This window comes from Liolophura sinensis, chromosome 9 (assembly GCF_032854445.1).
Source record: "Liolophura sinensis isolate JHLJ2023 chromosome 9, CUHK_Ljap_v2, whole genome shotgun sequence".
In the NCBI taxonomy this organism is placed as follows: domain Eukaryota; kingdom Metazoa; phylum Mollusca; class Polyplacophora; order Chitonida; family Chitonidae; genus Liolophura; species Liolophura sinensis.
This window is the reverse complement of record NC_088303.1, coordinates 26,210,611-26,229,813: the sequence shown is the minus strand read 5'-3', so window position 1 is coordinate 26,229,813 and position 19,203 is coordinate 26,210,611. Positions and strand designations below refer to the sequence as shown.

At 37.0% G+C, this 19,203-nt stretch overlaps 2 protein-coding genes across 2 annotated transcripts in view; both read left to right on the top strand.

The window, feature by feature from the left end:
• The first annotated feature begins 49 nt into the window (after positions 1-49).
• LOC135475220 (glutathione S-transferase kappa 1-like) lies at positions 50-12,182 on the top strand. Its single transcript, XM_064755034.1, has 8 exons — positions 50-126; positions 1,685-1,766; positions 2,107-2,207; positions 3,693-3,821; positions 6,160-6,195; positions 7,761-7,877; positions 9,303-9,396; positions 10,504-12,182. The coding sequence occupies exons 1-8, from the start codon at positions 58-60 to the stop codon at positions 10,551-10,553; spliced, it is 678 nt and encodes a 225-aa protein (XP_064611104.1). The 5' UTR covers positions 50-57; the 3' UTR covers positions 10,554-12,182.
• A 2,045-nt stretch (positions 12,183-14,227) lies between these two features.
• Positions 14,228-19,203, top strand: part of LOC135474820 (uncharacterized) — a 28,283-nt gene continuing 23,307 nt past the window's right edge. The window contains exons 1-2 of the mRNA XM_064754420.1: positions 14,228-14,309; positions 15,637-15,709. The gene's annotated coding sequence lies outside the window, so the exon portion shown is untranslated. The remainder of the gene's footprint in view (positions 14,310-15,636; positions 15,710-19,203) is intronic.

Here is a 19,203-nt window from a genome sequence, read left to right as displayed (position 1 = left end):
CGTGCGACCTTGACCTGTGAGGTCAAAGGTGAAAAGGTAAACCAAAGTCCAAACAACATGGCCTCGAAGAAAACCGTGAAGCTGTTTTATGACGTTATTTCACCGTATTCATGGATTGCATTTGAGGTATCAATTCGAATGGGGTGCATTGACGAATTGGGAAAGATTGCATGTGTAGTTTGGGGATAAACGTGTACATGTCATGCACGAAAACGTCATGATTTTCAGGCGGTACTCGACTACTGCTTAAATTGCTGTACGATACACCGTGCAGTACCGTTGTATTTGTACACTTGACCAGGGTAGACATAGGCCTAATGCCCACTGATCACTAACTGATGGCTTCAGTTCTGAAACGTAAAGTTCACGGCTCAGTCTTGAGCTTTAAAACATTTTTGATCTAAGCAAGTTCCATACGGTACACGTCATTCGTAGCTAACAATATACTACGTAAGCCGAGAAAAACTAAAAGGCATGATAAACACTTTAGCTTTCAAGTTTTACACTCACTTTGCCATCACTTCTCAATATCTCAGAGTTATAGCATGATCACATTATTATTACAGATTATTGTAATAGACTGTATTGATCAGGTGATTATGCTATTGCTTTAATATTTATCACTCCTCCTACTGTTTACACTCAAATAGTGTCTGAGAAAAGTTATTTTTCCCCTGTAGAGCAGACAAAAGCTTGTATCCATAGACATTTCTGAACTGTCAAACTTTCTGTGATGTCACATCGTCACAACGACATTTACAGAGAATGAAATTAAACGTACCGTCATCATGAGGAGGGTTTGTCAGACATTTGGCCAGTGGGATTCATCAAACAAAGACTGACAGTACATGTTCAGGGAGCTAGCCCTTTCATTGGTCATGGGTAAATGGAGTCATGTGCCTGTCCAACATTGCCCCTCATACAGTAATAGTATAACAAACCATGAATAATTCTGAACATGCACACGATATTTGAAAAAAGTTAGAAATAAAAAGAAACTTTTCATTGTGGGTTGCCCCCGAGTCCGGTTTCCACCCACCAAAATGCTGGCCGCCATCTTATAAGTGAAATATTCTTGATAACGGCGTAAAACACCAATCAAATCAATAAATAAATAAATAGAAATAAAAAGAAGCTTATTGGGATATGGTTCAAGTTTTCAGTGATAACCATTAATGTAAACTCAGCCATCATTTACTTTGAAATCAAACAATTTGATTCGCTGAAAACAGAGAAATTTCAAGAAAACTGATTTTCTTCTAAACTATACTGCTTTACCGTTCTTTTCGATTGAATGGTTTTGGAAAGATGCTTTGAAAATTTAGGCTGCTTTCAATCCATTGACTTACACTAGATTAGTTGATTACTGGTGCATTGGTTTTACCAGTCATAGGTGCTTGTGCTTAAATGAACAACATGGTATATAATACTCATGTACATGTATATTCTATAATTTCACCTACAAAAGTTATACAGTTTTATGTTTAGTATTTGAGTTTACATTTTTTACATGTTTAGTGTTTAAGTTTACATTTTTCCAGTAGGATTTGACCCTGCCTTTCAAACAGAACCCAAAGTATCTTTCAGTAGAACTCTTACTTAATAATCACTTGAAATGAGAAAAGTTTGTTGTAATTCAGGAATTGTCTTTTCTGACCGGCATTCTGTGATTCTCTGTCTTTAGGTTCTGATTCGATACAAACAGAAATGGAACATGAAGCTGGTGCTCAAACCGATGTTCCTGGGAGGTGTCATGCAAGCAGCAGGTATTTATTCATTAGCTACATGTACTTTGGTCAGGTCTTATCACTTTCTGGATTATCTCCCCTTATACTAGCCACCATCACAGTTCTCTTTTTTTGTTGTATGTCAGACATGTCCTTATGGCTTTTGTAACTTTTTTTCTGAAACTTTGCATGAGGAGCTTTTTTGAAGGTTAATGTATCATGTTTGTGTTGTAGCCATATAAGATGTTGTGAGAGTTTTTTTGGCCTGAAGATAATGATTATTGGCAGGTGATAATGAATGGTTGTGTTAAGAGATAGCCATTGACTTGGATTCGATTGTATGATTTTCTTATTGTCTTTATTTAATTTTTTTGTGCAGATAATACACCACCAGCATTTGTTCCCAGTAAAGGTACCTACATGTTCCAAGACTTGCATCGACTGGGAAAACATTTCAAAGTGCCTATAAAGATTCCAAAAGTAAGATGTGCTGTACAGGTTTCACATTATTCATGGTATGTGTAGCTACGCATATGTGATATTTCTGCTTCTACCAGAGGCTGCCCACAGAAGTGAAAAACAAATTGAAGTCTTTAAAACATTTATACATTATTGATATTAATGCTACTTTACTGTAATGAATTGTACATATAGATTACACCGCTAACAAAATTCTGTAAGATGGATCGTAAGCTAGAGACCACATGATCTCATGAATAACAAAAGGTGTGGGTGAAGAAAACTTCCCTCCCAACGTTGTTGCATAGGAAAATGCCTATTTTTGAATCACTGTTAGCAATCTTGTATCCATTGGATTTGTATAATTCTCAGAGGGCCTCAGTGGCTCAGTTGGTTAGCGCGCTAGAGCAGCATAATGACTCAGGAGTCTCTCACCAATGCGGTCGCTGTGAGTTCAAGCCCAGCTCATGCTTGCTTCCTCTCCGGCCGTAAGTGGGAAGGTCTGCCATCAGCCTGCGGATGGTCATGGGTTTCCCCCGGGCTGTGCCCGGTTTCCACCCACCATAATGCTGGCCGCCGTCGTATAAGTGAAATATTCTTGAGTACGGCGTAAAACACCAATCTAATAAATAAATAAATAAATAACTCTCAGCTGTCCAGATAGTCTGAGTATTTCTGCAGAGATTTTGTGAGGATATTTTGTACAACTAGTCCTTACTCACAGTACATATAGAAATAATATGATTATAATTCAGGCTTGATTTATTGTGCCATACTTCAGATTTTAAACTGTTATGAATAGTGGAAACCATTTCATCTTACGTTTTTCTTAATTTTCATCTTCTTAAAAAACAAACAGAAGCAGTCAAATTTGAAACCACAAGTTAGATAATTAACCAGAAGGAAGGAGAAGTAAAGGCACTTGTTATTTTTATAAGGAGAAAGAACAGTAGATGATTAGAGAGAAGAAGTGTCAAAATTATATGCAGACTGTCTCAAAATCTTTGTTGTTTTTTCTTTTAAGGACACTTCAGTCATACTAACATACAGTGTCAGTTAACACGGTTCTGATTGGTTGGTTGATTGATCGATCGATTGACTGATGGTTGTTTAAGGACTGTTTCACTTCACATGGGAACAGTCATTTTCATTGTTTGTTACATATCAAAATTTGGCAAGTAACTTTACCATATGATACAAAGATTTTTGCCTCCTATGCACTGTTGGTTTCCTGAACACTATTACATTAGAACAGCGAACTGTGCAACGTCATTTCCAGTCTTATCTCATGAGGCTTTGATGAAAATATCTAAACCCGTATTCATCTTTGAAAAAGTATGAAGTGACATCAGAAAAACGTAATTACAGATTGAGTTACCATAATTTACTCTGTTTGATAAACCCTTATTTCACAAGCATTATACTAAGCACAGATGAAATTTAACTTTTAAGAGACAGCATGATAGATGGATGGAATTTTTGTTTTGGAATTTTAATTTTTTTTAGAATCCAGCTGAAGTGTTGTTTCAGAAGGGATCGCTACAGGCAATGAGATTTGTCACAGCGGTGGATGTCAGTTTCCCGGAAAGCACAGAGAATCTCTCAAGGGAGTTGTGGTTGAGAATTTGGAGCAGGGTATGTGGGAAATTTCCTATAGCATGTGTAAAACATGTAAAATGCTCTTAAGGACAGAATTCATCACAAACATGTATGTGTTTTTGATAAAAAAAAGATAAATTATTAACTAGAACTGTAAAGCAGTTTTGGCCAATGTCCACGTCATTTGTTGTTGTTGACACTTCAACAGATTATCTGTCTATCCAGATGCCGTCTAACTCAATGTCAAAGCAATAGGATTAACATTTATTTCCGAAAAAAATGGTGGTGTTCTTTAAACGCTTCTAGAAAACTAGAAGAAAACTGCTGATTGTAGCTCAAATCGATATCCACTTTACAGAAAGAGCATGTCATGGGCTGGTGTTTGGATGAAAGTTTCAGATTTCTAGCTTTCATAGTTTTCGAGTTACTGGTTATTAAAATTACGTAACTTAATATTAGTTTTTTTTAAAGTGAACATAAAGTCAGCCACTAAATCTGAATTAATTAATAAAGTAGTGTTTCAGAAAGTTTCTAAAAATATTTTAAAAATGCTACACTGCTTATCAACAAAATAAATAGCAAACAATCGTCAGTACCCAGCCACTCATTTGGTGACACCTTTTTGCCATGTTATAGCTATCTAGAGTGAGGTCACAAAACCTAGGAGCTCTCCCATACCACTGGTATTAAACTATGTGACAATGAGGAAGTACAAACAAGAACATGTGGTACCACAGCCAAAGAGTATCAGCTCATCCATGGACACAAGCGCCATGTTTTGAGCAGTCCTGTTCGTCCTCGTCGGCTGCACCGACATCAGGGAATTTACCGAACATAGCAGAACCGTCTGATTTATAACAGACCCTTTTGTTCAGATTTTGGGAAGATATTTTCAGAATAAATCTGACTTCACTAAGGAAAAATAATGCAAAGTCACAATATATTTCATCAAGCAATGACTTTCCCGAGGCGGTTTTCTTGCTAGCTCACTCTGGCAAGTTACTGCAATCTCCTGCACAACATGTACACATTGTGACACGAGCAGCCGTTCTCAGTTCCCTGCTCCTAAATGTGTGGTCCAAAATGCACCAGTTTACACTTAAACTCACCACAAAATCCAGTTTACTGCATCAATATCTGTCTGTCCACTATATCAGCCAATTATCACGTGCCGCTTTCATCTGTAGTGATTGACCTAGTTCATAAGAGCTTCTACAAGATGACTACTCAGAGTGAATTGTCCGTTGGTGCCATATCCCCAATGCTGAACTTCATCTTCTCAGCTGTCAAAACTTTATGGAATTTTTACGTGTTTTTCTATGATAACTGTGCCCTATATTATTTTTTCTGTGTCTGTATAGTTGCAGACTTTATGTTCACTTTAACTAATTCTGAGAAAGTTACAAAGATAGACAAAAAAATAAAAGCAAATTTAAAATTAGCAGCCCAAAATATACTAGTATACATGAAACAAAATTGAAATTTCAAAACTAGTTGTGTCACAACTTCAACCAGTGAGCTTCCACAGTTTTTATCGGAATTCAACAATTTTCTCAAACTTATTGTAACTACCAGTGGTCTACCTGCCTATTAAATTATAGAACAATCCGTTCAGTGGTACTAGGGAAGAAGATTTCATTCCCCTGAAAAAACGGAATAGTCAATCAAGCAAGTTCAAGTATAGGGGAATTTTACTGCAAAGTTTCAAGTCAGTTGGTCTAACCGTCTAGTAGCTGGATCACAAAATCAGTGGAATAATAATGTTTTCAGTAGGTGCTCTGGAGGATTACCTGTGTGGACCCCTCATTGGGGACCTTCAGGTATAAGTTACAAATTAAACTTATGACTTGTAACTTATAACTAGAATAAGTAAACTAATTATAGTTTGAAGTTACAAGCTACAAGTTCAACTATTAAAAGATCGCTACTGTTTCAGTTGTAGCCAAATCTTTTTGATGTTAGACATGAATTTATTATTATAGTTCAGCGTTCGCTGGCATTTTCAAGAATATTTTACCAATACGAAAACCAAAAACCTTTGGCAAGTTACTGACAAACTACCTCTTGTGTATCGTTAATACGTCTATGTTAAACTGATAGAAGACAATTGGATTTGAGCCGTGAGCTAGACAACCACTTACGATGACTGACTGGAATGGACATGAAACATGGACCTTGCGTGCCAGACGTCTCGAATCCTAACTCAACAGATGTAACTGTGATGCAGCGGCTTTAGTGTTGGTGGTCTGGATATCTATTTGACAGCTAAGAAAATCAAATGGGTATTTGCCAAAGTGAAGTAAATCTGAAGTACTTTCTGGCATGTGTAATACGAATTTGTCAACATCATTGGACTAATTTGTCTTTGTTGTAGGATGAAGATATCACCCAGCCTGACAGTCTTGTGCAGGTCAGTCTCAAAAAGTTGAACTGTTTCACGAAATACATATGATAGAGGCTATGTGGGATGTGCATGTTCCTGTATCCTGCAGCTGATGTCATATGTGTCTGCTAACTAGGTTACCTCCCTTTGTTTGACTGTCAGGCCAATAGTGTTTATAATGAATTGATTCAGTGATATATCAGCCTTCTCAGCTGAATTGATGTGTCTTCGCTGGATAAAAAAGTAGGGCTCCATGCCCAATATGAGGGTTACGGTAAATGACCTAAAATCAATTTTGTGCCAAAGTTTCATCTTTCCAGTTTGATATCATCCTGCCTTCCAAACACATCTCCACACTTTATTTGTAGAACAACAGGGCAATCGGGATTGGGTACAATATGCAGCTTAGTCACGGGTGAAATTTCGTGTCATTTACGGCATACTGACTTCATTTGTGTCCTGCTCTGGTGACTGAGTAATCATGTCACTAGTATTTTGTAATGGTAGAAGTATTCAAAACCATTCCGACATGATCCTCACCTGTTAGTCAGCTATTAGACAGGTGCCCCTCTTGTTGCAAAGCCTCGTCAAGTACATTCATCTTGGCCATGGTCATGATCATTGTTGTGTCTGGTTCACAAGACACCACCCACCAGAGGATTGTTAAATGCCCAGTGAACAAAGGATGTCAACTGGACTTCAGGTCTGGGCTGGATTCATCCACCTAGAAAGGTGATTAACATTTTATCATCAACCCATTAAGGTGATCAGCTTTGATTTATCAGTTATCCAAAAAGCTGATCAGCATTGAATGATCAACCCAAAAGCTGACACCAATAAATGATCAACCCAAAAAACTGATCAGTGTTAAATGATCAACCCCAAAAGCAGACATCATCAATTGATTAACCACAAAAAGCTGAAACTCAAAAAAAGGTGATCAACATTGAATCATCACCCTAAAAGCCGATGCCATTTAATTGAAAAAGCTGACACATTTGAATGATGAACCCTAAAAGATGATCATCATTGAATGACCAACCCAAAAAGCTGATCAGCATGGAATGATCAACCCAAAAAGCTGATCAGCACTAAATTCAAGGAATACTCTTGAGTATGGAGTTAAACTCCAGTCAAATAAATGAATAAGTATCAAGTTCTCAAATTATTGACACTGAACATTTAGTTTCATGCAAATGATGATTGTTCTTGTCGCAAAGTATCGATTTCCTAATACATGAAGACAGAGCAAAAAAGTGTCCTGGTCGTGAAGAGGCACAAAGCTGACTTTGTGAACAATTTTTTGTTTGGAAGAAATTACCCCTTCAAAAATAGGTGTATTAAACAAAATCCCTGGTTTGTTCCTGGTATCAAATTACAATACAGTACGTAATAAGGTCTGTCAGCAACCTGTGGATGATCATGGGTTTCTCCCGGGCTCTGCCCAGTTTCCTCCAGCTATAATCTTGGCCACTGTCTTATGAATGTCTTCTTGAGTATGGCGCAAAACACCAGTCAAATCAAAAAGTACAGTCGCTTTGTGTTTTTACCACTGAAAATGATAATTTCATCATGATATTTTGCTATTTCAGGCTGCAAAAGCATCTGGACTAAACGAAGCTGTGATCACAGATGCTTTACTGAAGATGAAAGACAATTCAATAAAGGACAAACTCAAAGCAATAACAACAGAGGCTCTAGAACATGGGGTATGCAGATCGACAGCCAATTTTGTCTCAAAATAACAAACTTAATAAAATACTTTGCCTGATTTGGTTTATTTCTAACTAATCAAGATATTCCATTGTTGATTCCGTGCGTACATATTAAGTACATATTAAGTACCGAAAATTATAGCTCTGAGATTGGTTAGCCATGTTTCCAGCTTAGCTTCCATATTAATAGCTCTGAACCGTAAACCTGGAACTCTTGTCATCTGCGCTGTCTCCAAAGTGTCACAAAGTGCGCCACAAAAAGCAGAGTCACGTGATCTTAAAGTATTTCTGAATTCATATCACCTCATTATGTGGGAATAGTAAAAGCCATAACATCGCAAATAACACCAATGTAACCGACGCAACCACTCGTACAGCATCAGAACTTTGCAAGCCGTCATTTTCAAATCACATGATTCTGTTGCTAGGGTGGACTCGGCTGCTCTTCCGAAAATTAAGACTTTTTTGACAACTTTATTGATTATAGATCATTTCTGTTCATTATTAACACACAAATGAAAGTTAAGACTCCCAAACAATTTGTCAATCACCCTTTATGTGGTGTACATCTCATTGGTCAAATCATTCCTCGTGTTTATCTTTGTCACAACAATGCAGAGCATGACCGACCCAAATTGAAAATGGTGGCCAGCGAAGTTCGTCTTGCCGCTGATGTAACAGATAAATATGTGTTAATTGTGATCTTTATTATTCATGAATAACAAGGTGATATGAAGTAAGAATTCCTGAGGGATTCCAGGTTTTTGTAGCATACAACTTTGACATGTTGAGGACAGACGAACCGAGTTCCAGGTTAACACATGGAAGAGTATAGATCTGTATTTCAGATCTACAGAAACTAGTGAATTCCCGGCTTACTGCATTGTGTATAAGAATTTATGTTAAACAAAGTGTCAGGGGTGGTATCTCCAAAAAGACTGCATGTATTTAGCTCAGTAATTGCACACATGTAGAGCAGAATAGCATGATGGGGATATTCGATCTTTGATTCGGTGTGTACATATTAACTACTGTAAATTACTGAATTCCTGACTTAGAGAGTGGTGTATTAGAGTCACTGTTGAAGAAAATGTTAGGGTTGGTATCTTAAAAAGTATTGTATGGATTGACCAGAAGTTTTACATGCATATAAAGCACAATAATGCGAGTGGGTGGGGGGGGGGGGGGTCCATTGCTGATGTTCTGTGATTCTGTTGATTATGGTAAATTACCAAATTCACAATTTCAGTTCTTCATCCATTGAACTGAAGTTTGAAAGCATCGGACAAAGTCATGTGATTTTCTACAGCTAAGTACATCAGTGAACATGACCATTATTATGAAAAAGAGATCTTATTAAGCCTTAATAAAACCAATTAAGAGCTTCATGAGGACCAATCATATTTTGTACTTGTACAGGCATTTGGCGCCCCGACAATCGTTGCTGAGGTGAACAACACAGATCAGATGTTGTTTGGTTCAGACCGGTTTCATATACTTGCTGACTTGCTAGGTAGGTGGGAAAGTCTGTGTCTTATTTATCGTACTAAAGTACAGTACTGGTCACAGGCTAAGTAGGCACCATTCTTGAAAGTGTAACATGTGGCTAGTGCAAAATAACCCAGAAGCCCCTCACCAATGCAGTCGCTGTGAGATCAAGTCCAGTTCATGCTGCCTTCCCCTCCAGTCATACAGTGAACTGTGGATGGTTCTTGTGCTATGGTGACAGGCCCAAGTGGAACAGTACAGTGTCATTCATTAGTACTACCAGTTTGCCTCTCAAAATTCATTGCAAAGGCAGGAATGCACAACAGGCTACATAACTTAGACCCCAAGCAACTTGAGGAGGGAATGGCATCCCACAAAATGTGGGAGCAACACCAGAACCAAACCCTGGTTTTCCCTCCGACACTGCCCCTTTTCCTCCCACCATAATGCTGGCTGCTATCGTATAAGTAAAACATTCTGGAGTATGGCCTAAAACACCAATGAAATCAATCAATAAATAAATAAGACTGTTGATCTGTGATAGGTCAGTTCTGACACTCTAACAATTCTTATTTTCATGGAACGACATGGACGGGTTTTTGTGATAACAAATTATTATTACTCTGGTATTACTCTGGAAATCAATCAATAAATAAATAAGGCTGGTGATCTGTGATAGGTCAGTTCTAACACTCTTAACAATTCTTATTTTCATGGAACAACATGGACGGGTTTTTGTGATAACAAATTATTATTACCCTGGTAATAATTCCTCATCCAGAAGAGCTTATAGATTGTAGATATTTACCACAGTTCGTAGAAAATTCTAGGCTTTTGATTGGTCAGTGTTTTTTGGATAAGCCAATGAATTCATCAAACAAACGACAAATATAACCATGCTAAATACCATCACAAAGACAGGAATGAACAACAGATAGAGACTGAAAATTGTATCAAAGCTCCTTCACTGCACTCGCTCATCTTGATACGATATTCAGCCTGGCTCACCAGATAAATCTTGAACCGTCCAGCACAGAGTCATAACCTTTAAATATGTTCGTGCTCAAAATCATCGACATAATGATGTGTTACGGTTTTCACTATGTGATCAGAATATTTTCTTTCTTCACAGGTGAGCAGTATGTTGGACCATTAACGGAGCTGGCAAAGTCGAAACTGTAAGACAGTCTTCCAAGATCAACATATCTACAGTTTCTCTATGTGCTTTAACTTTCTTGTTATCAGGATAGTTTACACCAGCAGAGCAATGTTCGAGTCTCACAGAGAACAGATCCTTGTAGCACATTGACGTACTGTAAATCTTCAACCTTTTCAACCACAAAAGCCTTTTTTTGAGTGGATTCTATGTGCTTGTAATTAGTACGAAAATGATGCTAAAAATGATTTGCTTGGGTCATTAAACATCACCAAGACTGTGCAAATTATTTCTCTACACCCCATAGTTTTCTCAGAAAGTTTCAAAATATTGGTTTCAGAGGCTGTTGGAAAGGTTGAAGAATTGGGGTAGCCTTTTTATGATTGTGTATTATGGATAAACTTGTTCCATTGTCGCGAGCTGGAGTTATTTGTTAACCCTCCTTTGTTGTGGAGTATTTCTGTTTCATAGCTCAGTCTGCAACGGGGATGAGGTGACCACAGGAAGTTATATCATCGCTTTCCGAGATGTGAGACTTTGACCCTGCTTACAGATATTAAGCCTGTCAAGTGATCAGTTTATTAAATACAGTGGGGTTTTTTTGGGGGGTTTTTTTGTTGTTTTGAAGTGGCGACCTCACAAAAGGGTTTGTGTCATTAAAATCATGTAGTTTTGCTGATCTAAATAAAATAAATAAATAAATACATAAATTATGTCATCATCAGGTTACGTCATTCAACATGAATTCCCAGGAACAAAATGTCTTAGTTTCCACTATTGCACACACTATGCATCATTTACCTGTACTGTATACCTCATGTCAAATTTACTCTTTTGACCTTTGTTCTGTAATGTCTGATAAAGGCACCTGTATTAACATTGTTGAGGGATGAATAACACTTGAGGAAAACTTACGCCTTCATGCAGGCAACAATATGAAAACCTATACATCCACCATTACCATTTATTATTTGTACTTATGCATGATGACAGTAATGGTGCTGGTAGTTAATTAAAAATGTTTTTTTCATAGCATATGAAAATGACTCCTATTGATTAATTTGATAACTGAATAAAGCTGTGATTAGCTTTTATGTGTTAATTACATTTGCGTATGTAGATCCCGCTGAAATTCTATATAAGTTTTGCTGTTTTATTTCCATGTATATATACATATATACTTGTATGTACCTCAGATTAGCTTGATTTACCCATATGATAATTCTCATAATTTTTTTAATGTATTGCCACCGAAATTTTTTGATTTCTCGCATTTTTATTAAAGAAAAAAATTGTATAATCCAAAGATAAACTACATGTACCGCATATATCAAATGTTGTGTGCTTTTTTTTCTGATTTTTCTACATGAAAATTTTCTTTATGTTTCCTGTGTTCAGCTCATTTAATATACATGTAGTATGCATAGAATGAGTTCTTAAAGTGTTAAGATGTATTAATAAGGATTTCTTGTGCTTCGTAAAGTTTTTTCTGTGCTTATAATGCAGAAATATTGACAATATGTTATTCAATAAAAGCATTCAGGTTTGAATTACTGTAAAATTTTCCATCATATTTCATGTTTGATATTATGCTGTAATAATTGATCAGTATTTGGTACATAATTTAATTTTTAATAAAAAGGAAAGAAGCAACATATCAGATCTGATATATTATCTATGGTTATTTGTTCCTTAATTTTTTTCTCAGCTAATAAATCAGTCGATGAAAATTTCTTAGTTTCAGCATAAAGGTCCTAACAAGTTAAAAGAAAAGAGTACATGGATCTCTGTAAACTTTGCACGTCTCAAGCATTCATATTAATCTGGTATTTATTTGATGTTCAAGAATTTTTAGGTCACTTGTATAAAGTACAGGCATGGCCTTTGTCTTACGCTGAGTGTTGTCATCATATAACGGAGAAAGCAATGTTAAACAAAATGTTAGGGGTGGTATCTTAAAAAGTACTTTAGGTATTGAGCTCATGGCTTGCACACACGTAGAGCACAATATCAGGAGTTGGATATTCCATCGTTGAATGGATGTATGCATATAAAGTACCATAAGTTAATGAATTCCTGACTTAGTGTATTGTGTATAAGAATCAATGTTAGACGAATTACCATAAATTACTTAATTCTTGACTTAATGTATTGTGTATTAGAACCACAAAATGTTAGGGATGGTATCTTAAAAAGTATCTTGTGTATTGACACAATGGCTCACTGGTGCATGGAGGACGTTCCATCGCTGATGCTCTATCAGCCTATGAGCATATCAGATACGGCAAATTACCAGGATTGCAGTTCTTTATGCATTGAGCTCTTTGCATGAAGTTTTGCATTCATGTGTCCCATACAGGCAAGCTCTTTGGTAGCTTTGCTAGCAGCTTTAAGTTGTCTCAGGTGATAGCATGCGGTTTTCTGGGTGGAGGAAAATAAAGTGTGTGGGGTAAACCACAGTTGGCAGGTTTGGTGGCTAACTGTCCCAGTTATGATGTACATTATAACTGGTGGAAGGACAAATGGTCTTTAGCAAACATTGTACAAGCAGTCCCGTGAGTGCCATTTGACCGAGTCTCTGTTATCTAGCAGTGGGATTGAACTTGCACTTTGTATGGTGCAATTTGTCATATTGACATGTCAGATTCAACTAGTCAAATGAAAAAAGGACAAATGTTAATTTAAATATTTAAACTGCACTCCTACTGAGCAGTTTGTAAAGTTTTGAGACTTTTAGGAAATAACATTTGTGCTGTTTTCATTCCACAAGTCCATTTAACAAATTTGAGTCTTTAATGGGAGTCAAGAAATTGTCTACAATAAACTGTACCATATACAACTTAATGAATGAACCCATTCTCACTCGTCTCTTTAATGCAGGTGTATATCGTAACAAGCCATCTGATGATGTCAATGCGATAAAACTCTAAAACATCACCACTGCATATGTATCGTGCACTTTCCAGGTAAACTTGATACACTACTACACAAGATAATGTGCTAATTTCTCTTTATTGCATTATGTCCACCAATTTCACTATGGTTATAAAGATAAACTATATAAAGTTGTTGTTTTTTTTATTGTTTCAAACACTGCGACCAGGCATGTGACTTGGTCCTTTTAATGCAGATTACATTTAATGGTAATTATAGATTTAATTTTCAGCTAATTTGGAAATTTATGAGGTCAAATTTTTAACAGTTCTTTGGTTGGTCATAACACCATGCTGATGAATTTTTCACTCGGACGATGACAGCCAGATTTATTGGTGGAAGAAAGTGGATTGTCCAGAGAAAACCACTGACCTGTGGCATTTTTCTGTCAAACTCTCCTATGTGTGACCTACATGTACATCGCATTGATGGAAGGCAAATGTTCTCCAGGCAACTAGAGATCAATTTTTCTAAAAAAAAGTGTATTTTTTTGGCCGTATATGTGCATTATGAAAAACAAAAAGCAAATTTAGTGAAGTCAGTATATGGTTTCTTTTCTGTTCCTTTTATCTGTAACTGGTCATTGATGCAGAGGGCGTGGATCGAAAATTAACGTATTACTAAATAAGTATCGAGAAATAAATAAAACATGGTTTACATTAAAAGTGCACTTTTAATCAAGCACCTGTTACGTATGACGTAACCTCTGACCGTAACGTCGTCCTATGACCTCCATGACGTCATCTGGTGGGACAGATGTGGGTCATATGGAAACAAGCTGGAGAAAGATTTGCGGAAGAGGAGCGATGGACATCGTGTGAGCTCCAGATTTGTGCTGTTGACAACAGGTAAACATTGATAATCTCTCTCAGTTGTTGAAACCTGCAAGATGTACACAATCGTCAGTTTGACTGCTATGTTTTATTTCACCGTTAGCAAAAACATAGTGTTGTAGATCGCGCACGTGAAAAGCAGATGCATGACATTACAACAACAACTCGCATGCTTAATTGTGGTTAGCTTGAACAAGTAGTGGATGGAAAAATGACAGCTTGGAGACAGACTGGCGTCATTTTGCCAAAGAAATGCAGCAGCGGTTTCTTACGAATCTACAAACGGAAGACGACACTCGTCGTGAGTCGGTGAACTAACACAAGGGAGCGCAAGATCTTAATACGCTTCGTATTTTCCTAACGGATCAAGGATGCGAGGATTAACTATAAAGTGATGTACATGTCGTGGTTCTGTATGTTACACGTGCATGGATACTTTCCCATAAGATTTTATGCTTGGAGCATATCCTTGTTTGTAACATGAGCAACACATCCTGTTTTTTTTTTGGGGGGGGGGTGGGGGGGGGGTCTGCGTTAATAGATTATGAATGCGTCTAGAAAGTGAATAAAATGTCAGATGAGAATAAATACCTCAAATGCTTTTATGTAGATAGGGACTTCAATTCATGAAGATCAATAATTTCAGTTCCATAGATTATTGGCAGTTTTTGTTAATTTTTTTACCATCACATGATCGTAATCTTTGGTGTTTACTGTGTATAATAATGCTTTTATCTTTCTGGCTGCCAGTGTGCATATATAAGCTCAATTCATGTCTTTTATTGCTTTGAAGTGGAATATTTTTGTGTGATACTGTGTCAGATTTGTTAACTTGTTTTTAATGAATATTGCCATAAATAAGATAAGTTTATTGAGGTCAGGTGTATTAGCCAATGCGTGAAACAGCTGTCAGTTAAATTTCTTAGTCCTGCATGTACACTTACATGTAGAGATTCACCATCTATTCCATATTGCAGTGGCTCTCAGCCTTTAGACCATTATATAATGTGTGAATGTGTTTTGTATTGTGTATAAATATGTGCTCAGCCCTATATGGACTGAAATTGATGTATACTATATGTGTAATCACATGTACAGGCAGTAGGCTGGTGTTACCATCTTTCCCAAAACACAGTACTGGCCTGCATTGCCAGGCATGCAGATTAAATTTAGCCCAAGCCGCCTAATCCCTGACTCATAGCAGCTCTTCTGAGATCCCGTAGCTGTGTTTAGTCATGCTGCTAGTTTCTGTTTACTGAATCACAGCCTGGTATGCCTGTGCGGAAAACACCTCATAGCCTAGTAATATGCTCAACTTAGTCATATATTACTTCTTTAACAGTGCAAAAGCTTGTGTGGGGTTGAGAGTACTCAGCGGATGGTGCAGTTTATACGACTCCGCGTCACCTCTCTGAGTAAGTACTCACAAGTCTTTTTCACCTAACTGCCCTGGTTTCTGGGGTGTTTTTTGTGGGGTTTTCAGTATGTTGACAACTTTGTGATGTTGGGGTTCACAACAATTTAGATGAGAATGCAATGCTGTAAAAGTTGGTAGAACATTGACCTGATTTTCCATTTGTACACATGCAGCTCACAATGGATGCACTTCCATCCAGACTTTGCCCTTGCTTATGACTGCACCCTAAATCAAAGTCATACAATGTATATGTACGTTAACCTTAACCAAGGAATGAAGTGGACACTTTAAAATAAGCAGAAAGGCTGTTGGTGTGCATATTGTACATGTATAACATATTCCTGTATACTGGCAATTTAGTCAAACTCATATCTACTGAATTTAACTATAAATAGATTTATGCTATATTTGAAGTACCCCAGAATTGATAGTGAAAACTGAAATGAAGGTTTTAGTGTACCTGCACCAAAATGAAGGCTAGCTTTTGGGCGGATTCTTTTAAATGTTAATTATAACTTACTAGTACCCATACCTGACTTTTCATGATAGCCATAGACATACTGGATCAAATATTCTGATAAAAATTGACAGTGTATGTACCAGTGCCCAGAACAGGTTTGTTATAAACCTAGAGGGCATCACTTAGTGGTGATAGTATATATACGGCATATATATGCATAGATTGAGATGTAGATTTCATTCTTTACTCCCTCGCCCTTCCTGTATCAACACATCATTGTTCCTAGTTTTTACTGTAGTGTCAAGGTTTACTGATAAGAACCTTTTAAATATTGTTACGAAGAAAAATGGTACCCAGTATGTTAAACATGTGCTGAGAAATAGAAAGAAGATTAGGAAATGCAAATGAATGTCATGAAATATATGCATAACTTTTGTGGTGAAAGTTTAAGTTTTTCCATCACAAACATCAGAACACCTTTTTAAGATCAATAGAACTCTCAGAATCCTGGAAAAAGCACATCTTAGTCACCATATAAATTTTAAGTCATTTCATGGTCTTAGAATGACCAAAGTGTCTATAAATTTGAAATATACATCTGTATGTTCATGTCGTATTTTAAATACAAAACATGAATTTTTAATAAACCTAGTTTTCAGAAAAACAAAACTGATTTTCTTATGGCATGAGCAGTGTACATAATTCACGTCTTGTATTACCTTGCCTTATAATAAACCACAAGCTCTGAAATTAGGCTTAGTTTAACTGTTTTGAATGTCACTAGTTGCCGTGTAAATTAAATTAAATTTAAATTAAATGCACAGTGTTTTGTTGTAATACATAGTATGTTTTTACATGTGACTAATCTGTGACCTTCCTGGTTTGACAGTCATAGGAACAAAACTTTATGTGTAGTTTATTGAAAATGTGTTGTAGGCTGTTTATTTGTTTGGTTGTGTGATTCATGCTTGTACCACTACGACCTGCATCTTCATTGTAGTCATCCCTTGGAAATGTAACATTGGCTGCAGTTGTGGTTTTCTTGTTGCAGTTAGTATTGTTTTGCTATCTATCAGCTAGTATAAAGGAGGTGTCTTACGTGTAACATACAATTATATGTATAGCAATCTAGTGTGTGTGAACTTTAGCAATTCGTTCCACCCATTGCAGGAATGTCTTTTGTGATCGTTGAGATGTGCCAGTAAGCAGTGTATATTTTTTATCTCACAAGATCAAGATTTTGAGTGGTTGAAAACTTGAAATCCTCCTCTGTTTCTGTACATGTGAAATGAAGAACCTTTCCAGGCATTTCAGTGCAAACTTCGCATGTTCATCACAAACCTCCATTTATAAGAAATGTACTGCAAACTGCCAGCAACCTGTGGGTAGTCATAATTTTCCCACAGCTCTGCCCGGTTTTCTCCCAGCGTAATGGTCACTTTCAATCGAAAGCAGGATACTCAGACTTTCTAAAAACTATCACATGTGATTATTTTAATAAGATTTCGCTGAATAACATGTAGAACAAAATAACAATGCTGCATCCACTTCGGTGAGCGGTAGATCCAGGGTCAATCCTGAATCGAGTCACACCTAAGACCTTAAAAGAGGAAATTCTAACTTCCTCACTTGGCGTTCAGCATGAAGGGGATAGTGCAATGAATTGTTGACCCGTATCAGTATAATGGCTCGGGCGGGTGGCATACTTGCCTTCGGTAAGGCATCTCAGTGAAGCAGCACTAGATAATAGAGCGGTGAAAGTCCGTCTTGCAACAAAGAGGCACATTACATGCACTCTTAGGGGTTAATTCGTCTGCATATGACTGAAAAATTGTTAAGTACGACGACAAACCTCAAGCACTCACTCACTCACTCACTCACTCAAATGGCTGGTGTGAGTCGAGGCAGCATTTGGAGAATTTTATCCAATCAAACACATTGCTGTCAGGTTGAGCGGCCTAAGTTATGATGTAGCCTTTACCTATTCACTCCATCAAGTGACGTTTGATAACACAGAACTACTGCATAAGACATCATTTTGAGATTGTTTACAATGATTTAGTTACATGTAGCCGAAGGATCATTTGACAAAGTGTTGTGGGGCAGGTCTGCATCAGGTACGGCCCACCACAGACATAAAATCAGGTGATTTACAAGCTGTGTAATATTTAACGATGATATCACAAAGTATATCAGACAGTAGCATACCTCCTCGGCGCAAAGCACATTCTTCTCCCCAAATACATTTTTTGTTGTTCATTTAAGCATTTAATCAGCATTTTCTAAATAACAAGTTTTAGAGTCAGAGCAGAATTCATTAGGGAAGCCAAAGGTTTATGGCAATGAGACACTTGAAATTCATTAAAAATCTTATAATATGATTTTTTTTTTCTCTGAATTTATTACAACTGAAGAATTTAAAGTTTGCTCCTTCATCTTTCTCATATACAAGGGATGTTTTTTCCTGTTTTATTTTATAATATACAGTAAAATTACTGAACCGCAGTGATCAAGCCAAGGTGCTTTCTCTGGCACCCGTGCTACAAAATTGAAGCATAAAATCCAGCAACAGTCAAATGCCTAGATCAGCATCAATGGTACTTAAATTTATTGCCATTTGTTTCAGAATTCAGTCTGAATCTAGTTCTACAACAGTCCTATTGTAATTTTTGTAAACATTTGACTGGGGTCAAAATCACCAGCATAATCCCTCCTAAGGCTACCACCTTAACGAGGAATGCCCCGGCCGTGCATCTGGATGGCTAGAGTTCCTTATAAATGATATAATAGGCCTGCTGTATCAAGAGTTCAAACAGTGGAAGACATATTCTTCTAGTCTGTCCATTTTCCGAGAAAACTACATTTATCACTTGTGCCTTCATCGATGGAATCCATAACTTTTATTTGCCGTAGGCTACTGCTTAGACTACTATACACAAAATACCTTCAACATTAGAGAGCTAAGTAAACATTACGTCACCTTGCCCTTGCTAATGGAGACATGCTGAAGCTTTGTCAAGACAAAGTTTCAC

Bases quoted from the DNA above. Each gene is read 5' to 3' on its own strand.
- LOC135475220 (XM_064755034.1), top strand. From the start codon at position 58: ATGGCCTCGAAGAAAACCGTGAAGCTGTTTTATGACGTTATTTCACCG. The intron at 127-1,684 runs GTATCAATTCGA...CTCTGTCTTTAG, and splicing joins ATTCATGGATTGCATTTGAG to GTTCTGATTCGATACAAACA. The intron at 6,196-7,760 runs GTCAGTCTCAAA...TTGCTATTTCAG, and splicing joins AGCCTGACAGTCTTGTGCAG to GCTGCAAAAGCATCTGGACT.